At 40.7% G+C, this 21,236-nt stretch overlaps 1 protein-coding gene across 2 annotated transcripts in view; it reads right to left on the bottom strand.

Moving 5' to 3' along the window:
• Positions 1-7,283: 7,283 nt before the first annotated feature.
• Positions 7,284-21,236, bottom strand: part of LOC132771660 (ras-related and estrogen-regulated growth inhibitor-like) — a 51,845-nt gene continuing 37,892 nt past the window's right edge. For both annotated transcript variants that reach the window (XM_060769949.2, XM_060769941.2), the window contains exons 2-4: positions 15,074-15,130; positions 10,969-11,042; positions 7,284-9,766 (exon numbers count right to left, since the gene is read on the bottom strand). In XM_060769949.2, the coding sequence (XP_060625932.1) occupies positions 9,281-9,766; positions 10,969-11,042; positions 15,074-15,130 (617 nt within the window). In that variant the 3' untranslated portion in view covers positions 7,284-9,280. The remainder of the gene's footprint in view (positions 9,767-10,968; positions 11,043-15,073; positions 15,131-21,236) is intronic.

Raw genomic sequence — 21,236 nt, 5'->3', positions numbered from 1 at the left:
GTCAGAATTTGAGTCATATCAGTTAACGACTTTAGAGCTTCGTTTCTATGAGCTGTGGAAATGGAGCCCCACAGAGGCCACTACATGATGTAATGGCACACTGGTGGGATGTCAGCTTTTATTTTTGCCATAATGCTAATGTAAGTATCAATAAGAACACCCAAGGACATAGTTCTTGTGCTATGAGAAGCAATAAATTAATTTTTTAGACAGTCTTTTAAAAATTTCGCTGATTTGTATTTGTATTCCATCTGGTGCCTTGGTTGAATTCCAGGAATTGCTTGGGTAGTATTTTAACTTTTGTTTTTTAGCTATCAAATTTTGCGGCAGCATCATTCGGGTTGCTAGCCCTTGTGACTACTTATATATAGTAGTTGAAAAATCTAAGAACTGATACATATCTAATCCAAGACAATCTGGTTAATACAACTGTCTGAAAGTGGAAGTGCTTGTTTGTTTGTTCAAAATATTTTTATCCTGCTTTGTAATGAAAAAAATATACAGGCACTTCACAAATCAGCAGCAATATTACAAACTAACAACACAGCCTCAAAAGTAAAATAAACTATAACATTTCTTCAAACAACAAAAATATTTAAAAAAACATAATAAGCAACCAATGCCAAAAACTATTTGGACTGCAAAGAGTGCTGTCCATCTTCCCAGGTTTAGCAAAGAGCCTATCATCCACTATCTCAGAGTTTTGCCACTGCACCTCATTTTTCAGCTACTTTCAAAATGTCCCAGTTTCTCTCCCCTACTCCAATTTTGCCCTTGGCTTGCTTCCATTTTTGCTTATTAATTCAACGTTCAACGTTAGCATTAAGTTAATCTTGAGGACTGACAGGAGAGGCCAGAGTCTTTCCCTTTCCAGCAGGCTGCCACAAAAGCAAACCTCTCTTAGTCTGTCTGTTTTTGCCATCTTGACTACATTCTGATGTTTCCTTGCCACATGTCTTGCTTTTCATCTGTGAAATGTGGGAGGATCTGAAAGAGAAAAACATTAACTGACTATTATGCACACACAAAGCTATACGGTTATCCCTCCAAAACATGTTGTGGAGTTACAGGCAGGTCCCAAGTTATACACATCTGACTTATAAACAACTCATAGTTAAGAACGGGGGTGAGACAACAGGAAGTGAGAAAAATCAATCCCTAGGAAGGGAAATGCACTCCTGAAAGCATTATCGTGGGTAAAAGGTGTCTTTACTGAAGCTTTATCACCAGTCCTTGTTATAGAAGAAGCCATTTTTTTCAAAATCAAATTATCACAGGGACATGAAAGCAAGGTAAAATCTTCTGAACAGGGGTACAGAAAGCAAAACAAACACAACAGGGGTGTTACCCTTTCCTTATGCTATCCAAAACTATATAAATCTTACTAGAGTTACACTTAAAATGTAACTCTAGTTACATATAAATTCAATTTAAGGAAAAAAACCCTACAGAACCTATCTTGTTTGTAACTTGAGGATTACATTTGTTCTACACTGTTCAGTATTTGAAGATTGTTCAAAGCCTGGAAAAGCTATTCTTTTGGACTATAGTTCTCAGCTTTCCCCCATCCAGCAGGTCCAGAGGCAGCTGTGGGTGGAGGATTCTGAGAGCTGTAGTGCACTCTTGCTTCCTCTATACTACACTGCCCTCTATTGTGCATTACCTAATTTTGTGGGAATGAAGTACTTTGAAGCCAACACTAGAAAATCCACTTATTAAAACTGCAGAAAGACCTCTAAGTGCCTCCCCACTCTATTTTAAAAATAGTAGGAGAAGATTTAGCTGGCCACTCCCAGTGGCTAGCTACTTGTCAAAGGACATTTAATAGAATGCCAAGTTTGCAAACTTTGTGGGTTTTTAAAAATACAATACATCTGTTTGGTTTGCTCCTGACATGATAAATAAATAAAAGGAGAATAAATAATTAACCATTTCTGATCTTGACTCAGGACACATCTACACTGTCCACTTAAGTCAGTTTCAAACTGGTATTGAAGAAAGTGGTTATAGAAGATATCCTGGAACCAGTTTGAAGCCTAGATGGTTATTACACAAACCAGAGTACTGATGTGCATTAAGGTCTTTATTTCACACACTTTCCTGGCTATTTGTTGTCTTGTTGCTGCAGTTGGAAGCTAGCTTTGAACAGCATAAAATGATCAGTGTAGCAGGGCTCTGCTGTCAAAATCTCCTACTTGAGGAAAATGCCTTATTCTGTTCGGTTAGTTCTGCCTGAATGAGTGGTTCCAAAGCTAGGCTAGCAAACTCTCTCCCTTCAAGGACATCTTCAAAGAACAGATCAATATACTGTGGGTTCCACAGTTGACCATTCCTGAAGTCTATCTCTCAAATGTGATCATATTTCTTTGGAAAGATTGGGTGTGGAGTTGGAGTTAGCACCTTTGCACACCTATACCGATAGTAAAATTGCATATCACTCACTAGGAGTTTACCACAGTATGTTTTTCATTACTTTGTGTGTATGTGTGTTTGTCCACATCCATTCTATTCCAGCGTCATATGGCCTTTCTTTTGTTCACCGAGGTCTCATCTCTTTGTGCCTACCTATCCTCCATGGAGTACATGTGATAAGCGCTTCTCCAATCTTCATGATATTGTGTAGTGGCCTTTCTTTTTTTCCTTACCTTTCTTCAAGAAGATGAAACTGTGTTGATTATTCACAAGTATTTGTCAGTAAAACACTTTTATATCCCTTACAAAGAAGACTAAGTTTGAATTTTTTTCCCTGATAGACCTCATGGTGTGTGTGTACATTGGGTGGGATGGTGAATTGTTCAGCTTATGCATAATGTATTGAGAGATCCATAACATCTCTCACAATAGACATACCAGTCAGTTCCTGGGCGCAATTCAAAGTGTTGGCAAAGACCTATAATGCCCTATTTCATTAGAGCTCAAAGATCTTCAGGAATGGTCCTCCTCTCTGTTCCATCACCTTCTCAGGCTCATTTATGGGAACAAGGCCTTCTTGGTAACTGTTTCCGCCTCCCAGTATTTGGGACTCCCTTCCTAAGGAGGTTGGTACAGTCCCCTCCTTGTCCTCCTTCTGCTGGCAACTGAAAACATTTCTGTGTCACTAGGCTTTTGGGAAACAAATGAGTTGAGCTTTTAATATGACATACATGGACATAAATTGATATAAATAATAACAACAATGCTATCAATTAGTGCTGCAAATGGCCTCACAGCAGGGAATATAAAAGGTGGTTTACTTAGTCAGACAGCAGCTGGTCTCTATCTGCATATGCCCTGAAGCCCAAATAAACTTTTCCTCTGCAGTTACGTTGCTATGCTTTCTTTCTGGCATGATAATAATATCACACTGAGTCAAATTATTATAAATTATCCAACAGATGCTCAGTTGGCCAAATTCTCTCTTTCCTCTATTCCAATGAGGGCAAGCAGGTATTTCTTGCTACAGGAGGAAACATCCATTTCGGAAAATGACAACATAATAAAACATAAGATATATCAGTGGTTCAGCATGATATATGCATTCTGCCAAATTAACCTGGGTTTATTTCAGAAGGTTTAAAGTTAGCTTTTCAGGTCATGTGTAGCCATTACATCATGGCCCTATAACCCAGGATTTTATCCTAGGTTTTCTGTTTATCCCAAATTATCTGGCAGTGCGGACTCATATAATCCAGTTTAAAGCAGAAAACCTGGGATCAGATCCTGAGATACATGGTCTGTAAGGATGGTCCCGGACTATTCTTCCTCTAAGAAAACTCTATCAGATTCACGGGTTTACTATAAGTCTATGAGTTATTTGAAGGCCAACACAATATAGAGGTATATATCAATTAACAGAATTGGTGTGCTACTTCTTTAAAAGAAAAACCGATCCCGGGGCAGGGATAAAATAGAAAGAATAAGGAAAGGTGCTCATATTTAAAAAAATGAAAGAGAAGTAGTTCAATGTGTTTCATCAAACCTTTTATTCAAAACCAACCATATGCACATGTGAAATGAAAGAACCTGGTCAGCAAAGCCTTGCATATGTAAACATTTTGAACATTCTAGAGACTGTTTGAAACCTTCTTTCAAAATGCATTCAAGGACATTTATTTTTAACTTCAGGCTTCACTTTTTATGATTTCCATTTTGGTGGCCAAATGTACAGAGCCATATAGCATCACTGGCCCTTGGTTGTGTACCTTAGTGCAGAATTAAAAATAAACGCAGGAAGCCCTCATTTATCTGATGGCTTAGGGATTGCTACACTGTCAGAAAGTGGAATTGGTTGAAAAGTGGAACCAGATTTTAAATGTTTTCCAATACATTTTGGCTGCTGGAAGATGTAATGTATACAGTAAATGTACAGCATACTGTAGGGTATGTGCCAGCAGTCCCAAGTAGACCTCATAGGCAAGAAAAAAAACTTATGAAATAGCAGATTCCTCACCAAATTAATAGAATTTGTCAGCAATTTGCAAGCATTGGAAGAACAAGTCATCAGAAAGCAAGGCATCTAAAGGTGGGGGAAGCCTGTATATGTACTAAAAGGAAGTAATCATTTTCATATTATAATGTCTTTCTTCATATCCGAGGGAAGGGCGTATAGAATCATAGAGTTGGAAGAGAACTTGTGGGCCATCCAGTCCAACCCCCTGCCAAGAAGCAGGACAATCAAAGCACCCCTGACAGATGGCCATCCAGCCTCTGTTTAAAAGCCTCCAAAGAAGGAGCCTCCACCACACTCCAGGGCAGAGAGTTCCATTGCTGAACAACTCTCACAGTCAGGATGTTCTTCCTAATGTTCAGGTGGAACTTCCTAATGTTCAGGTGGAACTTCCTTTCCTGTAGTTTGAAGCCACATTGCTCCATGTGCTAGTCTCCTGGGCAGCAGAAAACAAGCTTGCTCCTTCCTCCCTATGACATCCTCTCACATATTTATATAAGGCCATCATGTCTCCTCTCAGCCTTGTTTTCTGCAGGCTAAGTATGCCAAGCTGTTTAAGCCGTTCCTCATAGGGCTTTTTCAACTCTGAGATATTCCAGCCAGCATGGTAATTGGTTGAAGATACTAGGAGCTGCAGTCCAAATATCCACAGAGCAAAATGATCCTCAAATTGCTTTCAATTGGACACTAGAGCCAGGTGACATTTTAGATGAAGTGTTGAGGTGCAATCATTGGAGGGAAGTGTAATTCACATATTCACACCCATTGTCTCCTATATAAAGAAAGCTGATTATGTCTCTCAACAAGCAATTAAAATTTCTGATAAGTGCAATGCCAGGGGTAAAGAAAACAGCTCCATTTGAATAACTTCATTTTTACAGTGTGCAGAGAATTGCTGGAACAAGCAATCAACTATCTCAAACAAATGGCAAAACTGAGCATGCTAAAACAACCCATAATTTCGCAAACTTCTGCACACACATACATGCAGTCATTCTTAGATACATTTTGATCATTCGCCTATTTGTTAGTCTGATGCTACCAAAATTAGAGATCCATTGATCGGTGACTTTTAGTGCCTCAGGTTTTCATAAGGACTCAACCCATTCATTACATTGCTGGAAAGTAGAATGCACAAATTTGGATGCATTCATTTATTATAAAGAGCCAGACTTCCATTACCTAGCAATGCTGGAGTTCCTGGTGGCACAATGGGTCAAACCCTTGTGGTGGTAGGACTGCTGACAGACAAGTTGGCGGTCCAAATCCGGGGAGTGGGGTGAGCTCCCGTCTCAGCTCTAGCTTCCCATGTAGAGACATGAAAGAAGCCTCCCATGGGATGGTAAAACATCAAAACATCCGGGCATCCCCTGGGCAACATCTTTGCAGACTGCCAATTCTCTTACACCAGAAACGACTTGCAGTCTCTCAAGTCACTCCTGACACGGAAAAAAACCTAGCAATGCTATTCTATGTTGCTGCTTTATCTTGTATGTAAGGTTGTCATTCCAACAACTACTTCTTCAATAATTATTTCCTTGAGAAATATTGCAGTAGCAGAATGAAAACGAGATCAACAGAGAATTTAAGGAGTACTCTGTGAGATCTACCAATGAAAATCATAATAGGGGTAATGTATTACCTAGCAAGTTGTATCATGAGAAATACTTGCTGTACAGATGAAATTGTAAACAGGGCTAAAGGAGAAAAGATGCATTTGTGAAAAATGAAGTAATCACTTCCCCGACCAGCGAAGATGTGAGATTTAGGGGCTGTGAGATATCATACTCTGAAGTGAAGGTGTTTAAGTGTGGTTGTAAAGGATTTTTTAAAAAACTTCTCATGTGAATCATCATCTACTGCAGAACATCCAGTCTCTACCCCACTTCAAGTACATTTAAAATCTCTAGCAAATGCTTGATCTATGATAGGCTCAACATTTACACCTCTGCTCGCATTAAAGGTTTTGGGGGTGATGCTGTACTTTTAGCTTTAGAGAGCCGCTTTCACAAGGGTCAGCTTTCTTGGCATCTTGGAGAAGAAAATGTAATATGAACATAAATATCAACAACCACTTAGGTTTAACCTTTCTTGAGTACTCCTTCAAGATAGTAAAGAAATCTTCCAGTAACCTTCTTTTCCCATGGAAACAGATATGCCCTCTAACTCAACATTCACTTCTTAAGACATTTTGCCTGAGAAAGGCAAATCCCCAAACAAGAAGAGAAAACAGTAGATAACCGTGTCTCATTTTACAGTGCAAGTGAACGATTTTAAATGCCGTCTGACAAACTGTTATGGCTTTAAAAAGGAAGAATTCGCTTTTAAAAATTGCCCATTCTCTTCAGACAGCAAACAAGTTGCCATAATGAAACAGAATTAATTTAGGGGAAATAATGGGGGAAGAAGCCAAGATCCTAATCCAGATAATTATTGGTTTCGAACTGCCAGAACAAACATTAAATAATTGCTTTATTTGATGGCAATAAAAATGCATGATCATGCACTATAGCAATAAACATTATAGGCATGCTGTTAAGACACCAACATTATGTAATATATTGCAATTTTTTTACTCCATAGAGGTGACGTTGGCATTCTGTTCTCCACTTCCTTCTGCTTGTGTCTTTCAGAGAAGTTGGTTTACACATTCCATCAACACCACCCAGCATGGTCAATGTTCAGGCAAGATGGGAGATGTAGTCAAAATCTATGAAGGACACCAACATGGGAAAAACCAAAAGGAGGAGAGGAGACCATCTCAGCCTGTATCACTTGGGAGTTATTATATAAAGTATCATCAACTTGGCATGACCTTAACCTATTTGTAAGTGTACCTTTACTGATTTTTTAAAAAAAACAACATAATTAGATATCATCCCCTGTAATGTATGCATATTGTAGCAGTTAATTCCTCCTGATTGCATACATATTTAAATCAGCAGGAGATAATGTAATATCGTTCCACAACACAACATTTAATTATAAAGCCAAATAGCTTCAAGGAAAGAACAGTAAACAAACAAAAAACAAAGTTTACCTCCAGTTTGAAAGCTAACTGGATCTCAGAAGAAGGCTACCTTCAAAGTCTGTTGAGTGACAGCAAATCCATTTTGCAGCAGGCTGCTGGGGCATTAAGTAAAATACCATCCATAGGATTTGATCAAGAATCAGAAAACACAAACAGACCTTCTTGCTATAGTGCATAACTCAAGATGTATTTGTAGTACCCCCATGTTTGAGACACAATAGGTTGCCCGCACAGAAACCAAGCAAAAGGCCGTTTAAAGGAAGTGGGTCACAAGTTGACTGCTTTTCCTGATGTTCAAAGGCGGAAATCAGAAACCTCTGTGAAGCAAATGGAGTTATTGGGTCAGCCATCAATCTTTCCAAAACAGCAACTAACTTGTAGCTTTTGTAGTCTATTAGCACAGTAAATAAGGTCTTAGGAGGGGAAGAAAAGCAATGGTCTTAATAAAGACCTTAGTCAAAGCTTGAAAGTGTTACTTGCAGCTTCTCCAAGCTTTGAGATGATAGCTCCATATTCTTTGCATTTAGATGGCTCCAGTGTCATCCTGGCTTCTCTGCTTCTTAAAAGAAAAGGAAGGAACAAGAATCTGCCAAAACGGAGAGTAATTGTTCCTGGTGGCAGTTGCACGCCAAGAAAAGGCCGATGATCTGAATCTTATTCAAGGTAGCCTTGATATAGCTACAGAAAAAGTTGCATTATGGAAGGTAATGGACTGGATGATCTTTTGTTTCCTAATCCTAAGAATATTCTGATTCTCTGCATTAATTACTTCCCTCCTGCCATGAAGTCTTGTGTCCCTGTGTTAACACTGTATAAAAAGCACTCCCTTTCACCCAAACCCTATGAAAATTGCTCTTCTATCACTAATACCAGAGCAAGAATCAACTCCTAGATTGTTCCACTTGTGTTAGTGGAATAGGAAGGGTACACTGCTCTTCACTGCCTCCAGTAAAAAAATACCTCGAGCAACCTGGCAATATCAGTAGACTTGAGCTTGTATGGAAAGGATCAGGTGCATAACTCTGTGAACACTGGTTTGGTGGTAAGGAGTAACCAGTAACATATCAACAACCAGAAAGAGTGAATCTTAATCAACTGCTACTTCCACAAGACCTTCCTTACAAGAGCTGATGGCATTCCAAACAGCCAAGCGGTTGTTAAGCTTAGCTTCCAAACAATGACTGCAAGGGTGTCTCCTTTTTTATGGCTTTCTTGGGCCAAGTGGTAGAAGAACTAGACCCCCACTGAAAATGTGCTTTCACGGCTGTCTTTCACCCTGGATTTTAAAAACGCATGCCATCTCTTGCCAAAATTCTGGCCTTACACAAGGAATTCACCAACACTGGTAATGATGACTCCTAACAGGTTAGACCACTTACTTAGAAGGTTATGTCTAAAAGAGAAAAAAAATACTTGGTTAGGGGAAGTGGGGAAAGGACTCTATCAATGGCTACTAGCCACAATGGCTTAAGGGAACCTGGTATTCAATGTGCTACTGAACATCAATTGCCAGGGAATGGTGAAAGTTATTTTCACCCATGCTCTGCTTTGGACAGCCAAAAGCATCTGACTAAAGCAAAACAGCAAATCAGCTTGGATGAATCTTTGGCTGTTTCATGCACCATTGCACCACAGACTATCATAAGTCAGGATCATCTTCCCTGGTTTTAAAGTAGTTGGAGGTGGGGACCCCAAAACATGTTTCCTAACCATGTACAGGCCTCTGGGCTTGCCATGTCCTCAGCTCTGCAGTCTCTCCCTTGTTGGCGGCACCCAGTCCCTACGTGCATCACTCATCACTGCACAAATGCCAATGCAAAAGTTCACTCTGGGATGTAGTCTCGGAAGGAGTTGAAGCTCAGGCTCCTGCCACCTGAGGCCAGTGTTGAGTTGGCATGAATCTTTGGGATCTTTTCCATGAGTTTAGACACTGCTCGTCTCTTAAAGGAGCCTGGGGAAAAGTGCCCTTGCTTCATCAGCTCACTATACAATGTATTGAAAACAGTCACCGTCTCCTCATAGCTGTCCCTGGTAGAGATTTCATAGAACGGGTGCTTCAGGGCCTTGGAGAGGTTCTCTCCATCCTCAAAGGACACCATTCGGTCAAACTGCAAGTCCTTTTTGTTCCCAACAATCACCACTGGCGGGTCTCCACTTCCATTGCTTCGTTTGGGGCTGGAATGGATGTGGTTGATGAGGAAACAGAGCCTCATGACTTCATCAAAGCTGCACCGATCAGTGACAGAGTAAACCACGGCAAAGCCATCTCCCCACTTAATCTTCTCTTCAATTTGCAAGGAATCCTCCTCCTAGGGCAAAAGAGGAATCAAAGGATCACAAATCAGCATGCAAATGTGACAGCTTCCCAGTGAAGATCTTAGTACATTTATGATTATGCTGAGTATGTCTGGCACATTAATGTGAGGAGACAGAGAGGTATATGGAGTCAGGAAGTTGGAGGACAGTTTGTGTACTCCCTTCACATTCTCTTCTTCTGAACCACAAGTTATACATTCCTCACATCTACTCAACAGTTCTTCAGTGATGACCCAATACCCCTAACTGGCCTCTCACTGGGGATATTTTGACCAACCAAGGCTGAATTCATAGCCCACAGCTCCATAATCTGCAACAAAATTATGCACTGTGTACATAAACAAAATCATTAACATGATGTGAACAAAACCAGACTATTATCGAAAGTTTTCATGGCCAGAATCATTGGACTGCTGTGAGTTTTCCAGGCTATATGCCCATGTTCCAGAAGCATTCTCTCCTGACGTCTGCCTCTGAGGATGCCTGACATAGATGTGGGTGAAACCTCAGGAAAGAATGCTTCTGGAACATGGCCATATAGCCCAGAAAACTCACAGTAACCCAAAATCATGCTAGCTATGGAATAATTAATTGAGAAACAAGAGAAAATAGCACATGTGACTCAGGGTCCCTTCACAGAACACTTCATCTGCCATGGAATTTTTGTATTTGTAGTTCGGAGAAGGTCTAGACCAGAGGTTGGATGGCCATCATTCAGGGGTGATTCTTGCGTAGGAGTGGATAGGACTGGATAATCTTGAGGTCTCTTCTAACACTCTGATTCTACAATGCCCTGTCCATCCTCACAGCAGCTGTCTGACCACCCCTAAAAACAGGGGGAACTCTCTGAAGCCCATTTCCAGGAACCTGTGAAAGCTTCAGTGGGGAGGTGTGTGTCATGTTGGATTTAGCATCACAACCCTGTTTGTTGATACCAAATTTCACAAAATAGCAAGAAGAACAAATAGACATTTTATCTGTCCTGAATGGCCCTAACTATGAGAAACTTCTTTACACCTTGTATAATTTTATAGCATGCGATCGCGTCCATCAATGCTTCTGAAATATCACAACCTTTCTTCTGAGAAGACCTGCTCCAATTCTTGGATCGCTCTAGTTGCCACCATTTTCTGCTCTCTCTCTCTCTCTTAGTGTATCACTCACTATCTCATAAGTGGGATAACCAGCACCATACCTGTCCAGCTGTGTCAAGAATTTCAAAATGCACCATCTCGCTATCGATGACAGCTGTGTGCCTATAAATCATCTCTGTGGAAGACAGAAAAATGTATGAGAACTTCCTTGTTATTTGCATAAAGCAAAATTAATGATAAACATGAGAAACATGTTGAACAAAATGTTTTCTTCTTTGCTGCTGTCCTTCTGGCTCCTTCTGCATGCAAATACATATGCAGTATAGCCAAATAAGACAATTTTCTCATGCAGATTTCACATCTGAGAACTTTTAGGACATGGGGTGGTGATTGTAGATGATGATGATGATCATCATCATCATTTCAGCAATTCCCAGGGCAGAATATGAAAATCAATGAAATATAAAGGGGAGTAGAGTGAAATCAGGCCACCTCAAAAAATACGAACTCTTTTAATAGTAAAGAAAAATCCAACCCAAAGGAATAAAATGTATTTACTTACTTACTTACGATATTTATATCCCATCTTTCTCTAATCTGAAGGGGGCTCAAGGTGGCTTACAGATAGGCAATACTTCAATGCCTTAACAACAATATTCAATTAAATAAACATTTAAATTGAAATTAAAATCAAAATTAAAATACATTAAAACATTTTCAAACATTACAATCACTATAAAACAATCTGATATGAATGCAGATAATTAAAAATAAACTAATGAGGGGTTGGGTGGGAGTTTGGGTGGTTTGAGGGGGTCAGGGCTTTTATCTGACCCACAGACTGCATTCCCCACTCCTGATCTATATACTGTATACTAAACTGATACTAAACTTACACAGCCAGTTTTTACCAAAAAAAAAAAATCACTGTGGGGTGAGAAGTCTCCTGCAGTCTTACTAAGGTTTTGTGGTCTCATAAATCTACCCTCTTAAGATAAAATAATGTTACGGAAAGAGAATATTGTAGTTCAGTGAGGACAAGAATGATTATACGGCAGTTCTCAATCTGTGGGTCCCCAGATGTTTTGGCCTTCAACTCCCAGAAATCCCAACAGCTGGTAAACTGGCTAGGATTTCTGGGAGTTGTATGCCAAAACCCCTGGGGACCCACAGGTTGAGAACGACTGGGTTATAGTGTAGAAGCCAAAAGCAGCCAGGTGAGAGAGTAATTATGGTAGAGGCGAGGGAGACGTACACCAGGATCGCAGAAAGAATTGGGTTTGTGAGCCAAAGGCTGAAAGAGGAATGGGCTGGGAATAAATGACATCCAGGCCACCCGTTATTAAAAACAAAAGGGAATTAAGAGAACAATCCTTGTGTCTAACCCTGCATTGCAAGAGAAAAGAAACAAACAAAAAGTGTGAAGGCAGCAGGAGAAATGAGAAGTTGAGGAGAAAAGAAGAAAAGCAGAGAAGGTGAAGCAGAAGGGAAGGCGTGGGAGGAGCAGGCAGCTGGAGTGATGCTTGCCAATTTACAGACCTTCCTCTCACCCTCAGCTGCAATGGCAACTGCAGATATAAACATAGCCCATTCTTGAGGGTTTTATTAATTCAATACAGTTTGCTCTATTCGCTCTGTAGCTGAAACCTCCGCATCCAGCAATTCTGGGCTCTGCCTGGTGAGACTTAAATAAAAACTCAGGCCGTTGTTCATTGCAATGAGGTCCTGTCAAAACTCAGCTTGAGAAAAGTAGCAAGCCCACCTACTAAAGATGCCCTGAAGAGCAACTGTGCGTGGCACAAACAGCCGTGACAACAACATCCTAATTTCAAAACCTTTCTGGCTCCCACACACCCTCCAATTCTGAAATGACCAGGCTCCAACAAGACTTATTAACTCATTTTGTCCTCAAGGGCATTCTTCTTTTTCTCAAGATCGAGGAGGTGATAATGGAGCCCACGTGTGTATATATACGCAGTTTAGATTAAAGGAGAGGAACTGCCATATATTGTCTAGTCTTGTTGTTTGCCTTTGGCTGTTATTAGTTTCCTCACAGTTATTCCTTCCTGTCAACAAATAAAAAATTAAAAAAGAGCGAGGAGGCAGAAATGATTCTGCATCTTCTCTCTTTTCCCACCCACAGCTTCCCTGCAGAATCCTACAGAACACTTGTTATTCTGTTCTTTGCATGGTGGATTTCATAATGTTTAGCACAATCCTAGCTGTGTTGCTTCTGAAAATAAGTCTGACTGGGCTCAGTAGGGCTTTATCCCTGAGAAATATGTATATATGCAGTTTCAGCCCAAGAATTGGAAATGCTGTGATAGCAAGAGAATCATGTCAAGGCATTATCCACATGCACACGCTGAAAGTAAGGACATAATCGTGAAAATATTAAAACTAATTAGAGAACAGAAGACAAGGGCCAGGGTTTTCAAAGAGTGTACTGTTTAAAATTACATTCAATGCACAATAGGTAAAGGTAAAGGTTTTCCCCTGATATTAAGTCCAGTTGTGTCTGACTCTTGGGATTAGTGTTTATCTCCATTTCTAAGCCAAAGAACTGGCGTTGTCCATAGACACCTCCAAGGTCATGTGGCTGGCATGACTGCATGGAGCGCCATTGCCTTCTCACCAGAGCAGTACTTATTGATTTAATCATATTTGCTTGTTTTCGAACTGCTAGGTTGGCACAATACTAGCTGAAATTCAGGTGGATTGGTCCAATACACTTTCTAAAATATATGAAGAGGGACAATGGCCATCAAAGAGGGAGACAACAGTTAAGCTTCCTTGCAAAATTAGAGTGAACTCAATCTTGAGGCCAGCATCTTATCATTGCTACTTGGTTTGAGTTGTGAGAAGTTGCTGAGCACATAATTTGATCAGGTGAGAGAAATTCAGAATATGACCTTTTTTGTAGTGGATTCATGACTCTAGATCCAGGGACTACGGTGGCACAATTGGTTAAACCTTTGTGCCACTGAATTTGCTGACCTAAAGGTCATTAGTTTGAATCTGCAAGATGGGATGAGCTCCTATCTGTCAGCCCTAGCTTCCCTGGCAACCTAGCAGTTCGAAAACATGCAAATGTGAGTAGATAAATAGGTATGGGAAAAGGCAATGAGACGCTCCAAGCAATCTTGCCAGCCACATGTTCGGGAGGTAACATTGCAGGCTCCCAGCTTGAAAAATGGATAAATGAGCACCCCTTAGAGCCAGAAATGAACAACGCCTCCAAACCTGGAAATGAAAGGAGAAGTCTTCAGCCTTGTCTTTGTTGTATGCGTGTAAATAAGGCATTGAATGTTTGCCTTTGTTTGCTCTATTATACTGTAATCTGCTGAGTCCCCCTGGGGAGAAAGACGGATTATAAATAAAGTGTATTATTGTATTATTATTCTAATTAAAATTTGCCTGGATTCCCATTTGTGTGTGTGTTTTGCCAGAACATGCACTTCTTTTAGTAGCTTCTACAGCATTTAGTTTTATTGCTTCCTATCTGAGTGGGAAGCTGATGTTTGTTTGTTATTATTTTGTTTTTACACTTCTAGATGTTGCTTAGGTAATATATTCATTTGTTGTTGCTTCTAGAAACAGGTGGCCTGCTGTACTTTCTGATTGTTTTGAGGACTGCACATCAGAGAATTCCCCAATCACCATGGCCGGTGGGCATGCTGGCTGAAAGATTTGGGACATATAATGTAAAAAAAGAATTTTCCCATATTCTGAATATACTATATGGTTTTATGACTGTAGTGTGCACCATTCTGAATATTTTAGTACACAAACTGTTTATAAACGCATCACCTTGATTCTTGCCAACTTATTCCTGCCATTGCTTTTTACTCTCAAATAGGTCCATGTTTTACATTTGAAAATAATATTAATTAGTCACCCTCCCACCATCGCGTCCATCTACTCCACCACAGGGAGCTACACTGCAAAGAGCCAGAGCGCTAGTCGATCTGGCTTAGTATCTACAGTGACTGGTAGCTGTTCATCAGGATGTGAGACAAAAATCTTTCCCAGGTATAGCTAGAAATGTTGGGAATTGAACCCTGGACCTTTTGAAGGTTTAGCATGTGAGCAAAATGGCAATTACTCTGACAGCTGGATACTATTTCCCCCCCCCCCCTCTTTTCCCCTTGCACACAAACACCCACATTCCTAAACAAGTAAAAACAAGCAAGGAACTAGACTCACCTAGAGTGGGGTCATAATCACCAATGAATCGCTTGGTGATGAATCTCACGGTCAAAGCTGCATTGGAAAATGAAATGAAAATGATTAGCCCAATACAGCACTATAAACACATTATAGTCTACAAATTACCAGAGCACAGGTGATGATCCAATGGGACAAATGGACAGTTTATAGGAGTTCTTGTGGGAACAAATACGGCAAACGGGGGTTTCCACACAAGTCATAAATCCAGAGATGAGTATTAAACTCAGTGCCCAGGGTTCACCATGCACCAGTCCTTTGATCCAGGTAAAAATTGCATGTATCCAGTGGGTGGCCTGTAGTTTCCTGGTTGGTAGGAAAAATTGGATTTAATGTAGAATTTAAAAGAGCCATCCAAAGTGTAGAACCAAAACAGGTTCAGTAACTTGGGTAGCTTTGTCATGCTCAGAGTGATTTACTTGCTTCATTGATATAAGAGCTGGCAGCTCACACTGTCCAATTTTTGAGACTATTGCGCTGGTAAATGCTGACAACAATCCAGCCATTCTTAGATTACTGGTTGTGGTACTATGAGGAGAGAGATCAATATTAAGGTTGATAGTCATCTGCAGTGCAGAACTTTATAATCATCATAATAATACACTTTATTTATATTCTGCTTTATCTCCCCAGAGGGACTCAGAGCATATAAGTGATGCACACGCAGATGGTCACATTCTGCAACACTTAGTATGTGGTGGCCCCTAGACTTTGGAACTCGCTACCCAGTGAGATTAGTTAAGTGCCCACTTTGGCAGCCTTCTGGCAGCCTAAAAACTTGGTTGTTCTGGTGTGCCTTCAAGGTTTGAACCAACTCAACTTTGGCCAACTCAGCCCATAATGTCTTTCGATGCTCACCCTTCAGTGAATGAAATCCCATCACCCCCCCCCCCCCGAACTTCCCATCAGATACATTACCCTACTTGTCCATCTCAACCAGGGTTTTAAAATCTTATCCGTTGTATTTAGTCCTGCCCACTATATTCAATGTTTTTTTTTTTGGTTTATGCTTTGTATTTTTTTTTATTTATTGTATTTATTTGATGTATTATCTTATGATGTTTTGCTGTATTTTTTGCTCTGTTGTAATTTGTTGGGCTTGGCCTCATGTTAGCCACCCCGAGTCCCCTTGGGGAGATGGAGGCGGGGTATAAAATAAAGTTTTATTATTAGTAGTAGTAATAATAACATTCCACAACAGCTGGATTGTGACATGTTTTGCTATGTCACTCAAGTGGCAATGATACAGTCAATACAACAGCAGGGTGGGGGAGGATTAGGGTTAGAGTTGAATTGCTCTCAGTGGATGGCTTGGACAATTTTGTCACCTCTCTTGACCTTAGCAGTACTATCACATAAGCAGAACTGACTGTTGGGTACCAGGATATGATTGAATTCAGTCCATGATTCCCAGCTAGCATTCAGCAAAGAAGTTTCTAGAGGAAAAATCACTACTGCTGAAAAAAAGGAACAGACTGCAATCACATCCACTTCCAAGAGGCATGAAAAACTATGTGAAAGGAAGCATAGGATTCCACTAAAATTTCCACTGGGTATACTCTGAAATAGCAACTTTGGCCAGAAAAAATGAATCTTACAAAGTGTGCAATCTCATTAATGAAGCCAACTAGCCACAGGGCACAACTGAAAATCTGTGCCTCTGTATTCACTATCACTATCGTTAATGGATCAGGAAGTCAGATTTAACTCGGACAAGTGCTGGAATGGTTACAACAGGATATGACTGATTCACTGATATGCTTTTATAGAAGGAACTCCTCTAATGAAAACTGAAGTACAACATGTACAATTAAACCAAGTCCTTCATCTGTATCCATACAACTCGAATACAGATATGGAAGGTTACTCTACATCACACCAAAGACATGAGGACAGAAATGGGGAAGATGAGCCAGGGTTGCAACCCTGTGTAGAATTAGCCAACCACAGCTCATTGGATGCTAGGGAAAGTTGGGGGGGGGGGTCATGGAGGAAAGTATATAAGCACTCAAATGGAGCCAGTAAGAAATAGTGATAAGATCTGAATAGGGAATGGAAATAACTGTGGGGAAAATATTACTTTCTTCTGAAACTGAAGTATTATAGTGTAATGTTTATGGAGACACCATAAGGAAAATATTTATTTCATTTGTTATATAATACATGTGACTGGGTTTCCCCCTTCCTTTTTTTGTCTGCATGCGTTAATTTAATAATTAACAAAGAAAATGGTCATACTTTATCACACTGAATCACTGACCAACAAATCTATCTTTCCAACATAGCGGTCACCTTGAAACTCAAGGTGTTTTAAGGGTCTAAGTGACCAAGGATAAGAACTGCAGGATCAACCTGAATTCTTCCTTTGAGGAGCAAAAAGTAAGATATCATAGAGCCCAAGAGACATGGGATGGCAATGTAATCAGTTGCAGCCGGTTCCATCCCAGAACCAGCCCTACTGTTTACATGGGCCCAAAATCATAGTATACTCCAGTTAATGTGTAACGTGTTACCCTGGATCAGCTCTGCGAGGCATTTTGATGTTGTCCTTCTGTATAAAGTGGTCAGTGTCCTATTTTTCCCCAACAGCATTTACATTCAAATTAGGCTACAAGGCCAAAACACCAAGACATTCCTTTGCAGAATTATTTCTGATGGGTTTTTTTTATGCAGCCTGACATTTTAAATGCACACATATGGGGAGCAATACATATGCTTTGAAAAGTCAGTCATTTTTGTGGAATCAAAGCTTATAGAAGCATTTTATGTAATAGATGTACCATCTTGCCAGCTTTGACTATTCAAAGGTGCTTGTGCCTTCAATCATATTCCATTTCCCTGCATGCTTTGTTTCCAAATTAAAATATGGGAACCTAAGGGGAAACAAGCACAAAGCTGACACAAATTACACCAGGATGAGGAAGGAGGACAAGCTGGAGCTTGCAATGGAAATATTGTAAATCTTTCAAACGTAGGGTGGGAAGATATTTAAAGGGAGAGTGCGAAGGAACAAGGCTGAGCTGTCAGTGCAGGAAACTGCTTGAAATGCATGTTGCCTCCAGCACTTTTCTCCCCCACTCTGTGAGCTAACCAGATGCCTTTAACAGCAACCATGCCAGATGCAGCAAGCAGGGATGGACTGCCTTTATTATGCCTGGGAATCTGTACCCATTACTCTGGGAAGAGCAGGAGGAGATATTTTCAGGTTGACCCTTCTGCTAGTTCCAGTGGGAGCCTGCCTTGTTTCCTGGTAAACAATGGAAAAGTGACCCATGACCAAGGCTCTTCTCATTTTAATTGTAATTGCTGGGTAAGCAAGCGTTTGGCTAGGAGCTAGCTTTCTCTCTCTATTTCTCTCTCTTACTTTCTCTTCCCTGTTTGTTTAAATTTAGAAGAATGTAAGGTGAGAACACATAGAACCTAGGAAGGTAATTGAAAACCTCTCCTCTGGGATATGTCACTTGTACTTAAGGCTGGGTTCCTTTTAGTGACTGATTTAATGATGGCAAAGGCTTTTGTTGAGACTGAAATTTGGGCTATCGTGTTTAGCAAAATGCTATGCCTTCCCCTTTTCTTCCTTCTTTTACCATGGGAAAGTAGAGCCTCCATCTCAGCTCCCAGCACATTTGTTTTGAAGAAAGACCAAAGCAGGGCAAAGAATGATGGTTTCCAAAGAGAAGCTGCACTAGTGTAACAAGAAACTTTTTAGGAGATGGAGATGGAAACATAAATGACCTGAAAGAAGAAGAAGTGTTTGATACATTCAGATAGGAATCATTCAGTATATGGTGCTATATGGCCCTTTGAGGATCCAATGTAGCCTCTAAGTCAGGCATTGGCAAACCTTTTTGTTTGGGGCTGCATTGTGTGCCTGGCTGACAGGGCCGGGCCAGGACCTAGGAAAGTCCAGGGAGTGGGTAGGCACATGCTGGGTGGCTGTGAACCTGGAAGGTGGCAAGGGCGGGACCAGGAGGGGCCAAGGCAGGGTCTGGGTCATCCTCAGGTTGTCCTCCCAGCATAAGAATGGGGTTGCTTGCCCTATCCTTATGCCATGAGGAAGGTGGGACATGTGACGACTGCCCCAATCTCCCCGATCCTCAGGTTGTCCTTTTGACATCATGCCAGGAGGAGGGCAAGACAGGCAGCAGCTGAGACTGCTCCAGAGGGCTCTTAGCTGCCACATGCCTTCTTTGAGCCATCCTTCTGGCATAAGGATGGGGCCACTCGCGTTGTCCTTATGCAGGGAGGAGTTCAAGACACTGTGGCCAAGAGCACTCCAGAGGACTTTCAGTTGCAATGTGCCTTCCCATATTTTTGGCATAAGGATGTAACAGGCTGCCATATATTTCTGCCAAGATGACAGGGAAAATGAGGAGGGGCTGAGGTAAGCACCCAGGGGACCGCATCTGGCTCCCGTGTCTTAGTTTACCCATGCCTGCTCTAGGACCTCCTGACCACTTCAGGCACCCTTTATTTCAGATATAAACAAAGGATTTCAGCCCCAAAACCTACACCCTGGGAGAATATTTGACTATAAAAAAACCTGTTTTGGGGATCAGTCCAAAACAGAAAGAAAAAGACAGTCACCCAAAATGTGGCTGCAACATTGTGGTGCAGCTTTCTGAGATCTCAAGAGAACCAAAAATTTCTCCAAACGTGCCTGTAGATATGTGGGTGGCTGAACTACCAGTATCAGAAGACTGCATGATTTGAGTGTATTTGAGGTGAATATTTGAATTTTGCAAGAATGCAGTGCTTTGAGAGAAACTGCGGTGGACAAATATATGGCAATATACTTTGATAGAATGAATCACCTGCACAAGTTGTTCCAGCTGCCAATTGTTCCAGTTGTTCCAGAGTGGCAGTTGCATATAGTCCATGTTGCTATACAGTGGGTTGGTAAATCTACCTTGAGCTTTAGTCCATACTTTACAAAAACTGCCCAAGGTTCTGAACACAATCGGTTTGGCAGCTTGATTATCTCCTTTAAAGCTTGGACTTAAACCCAGAGCAAATCCACCACTCCTAGTGACACAGAAGATATCGGGTACCATTATTTCAACTCCTAATTGCCCAGCTAGCATAGTCAAAGGCCAGGTATTCAAGGAGGAAAGTGTTATATGTAAACAAATCAGTGCTGAAAGTGTTATATGTAAACATTACAGAGGTGGAATTAATTTCTTCTGATACTGTGCTAATTTCCAAAGTGAGAAGTATGTTTTTGTGGAAATGCTGCATCCTATTCTCATATAACTTGCAGAAAATAGCTAAGATGCAGTACAACAAATGATGAAAGTTCAAAAGCAGGGTTAAAATGAACAATAAGAAACTAATGAGAACAGATAATTTGCATAACATTACAGTGGTTAACAAAATACCTAAAAGATTTTCTATATACCAGCTCAGTCATTAATCTAGTTAAGAATTCAAAAATCACAATAGCTCAATCTCCCCATTTTTTCCTTTCCTTTTTTCTCATTTTCTTCTTTGTTGTTGTTGTATAAATTGAATTTTTTAGTAAAAAAAAAAAAGAAATCAGAAGACAGATTGAGGCTTGGAAGGGCATCAAGGTATGATGAACAAGTGAAAAGATACATGATTCAGTATCATAGTCTGGATTTTTTTATTGTGTCAGGAGTGACTTGAGAAACTGCAAGTTGCTTCTGGTGTCAGATAATTGGCTGTCTGCAAGAATGCCGAGATGTTTTTCCATCCTGTGGGAGGCTTCTCTCATGTCCCTGCATGAGAAGCTGGAGCTGACAGACCTCACTCCCCAGATATGAACTGCTGACCTTTTTGTCAGCAGTCCTGCTGGCACAAGGGTTTAAGGGGCTCTGTCAGGATCATTTTCATACAATCATAGATGGAACGGTCCTCAGGGGCCATTAGGGCCAACCCCTTGCTCAATGCAGGATCTCCACTGATCTACAACATCTTCATCAGAGCATCTCCATCTTTCTGGAGATGCCCATGGAAGGAAATCCCATCATCCTTCCAGGCAGTTGATTCCATTGCCAAACCACTCTTACTGTCAGGAAGTAAGAAAAACAACAGTTCAAAGTGCCTCCTTGGGAAATATGTCTTTCTGCATTGCTAAAGGAGATAGAAAGGTTATAAAACAGGAGGAAATTATACTTTAAAA

The sequence above is a fragment of the Anolis sagrei genome, chromosome 1 (assembly GCF_037176765.1).
Source record: "Anolis sagrei isolate rAnoSag1 chromosome 1, rAnoSag1.mat, whole genome shotgun sequence".
In the NCBI taxonomy this organism is placed as follows: domain Eukaryota; kingdom Metazoa; phylum Chordata; class Lepidosauria; order Squamata; family Dactyloidae; genus Anolis; species Anolis sagrei.
The sequence above is the reverse complement of the archived record's forward strand: the minus strand, read 5'-3'. Positions and strand labels throughout refer to the sequence as shown.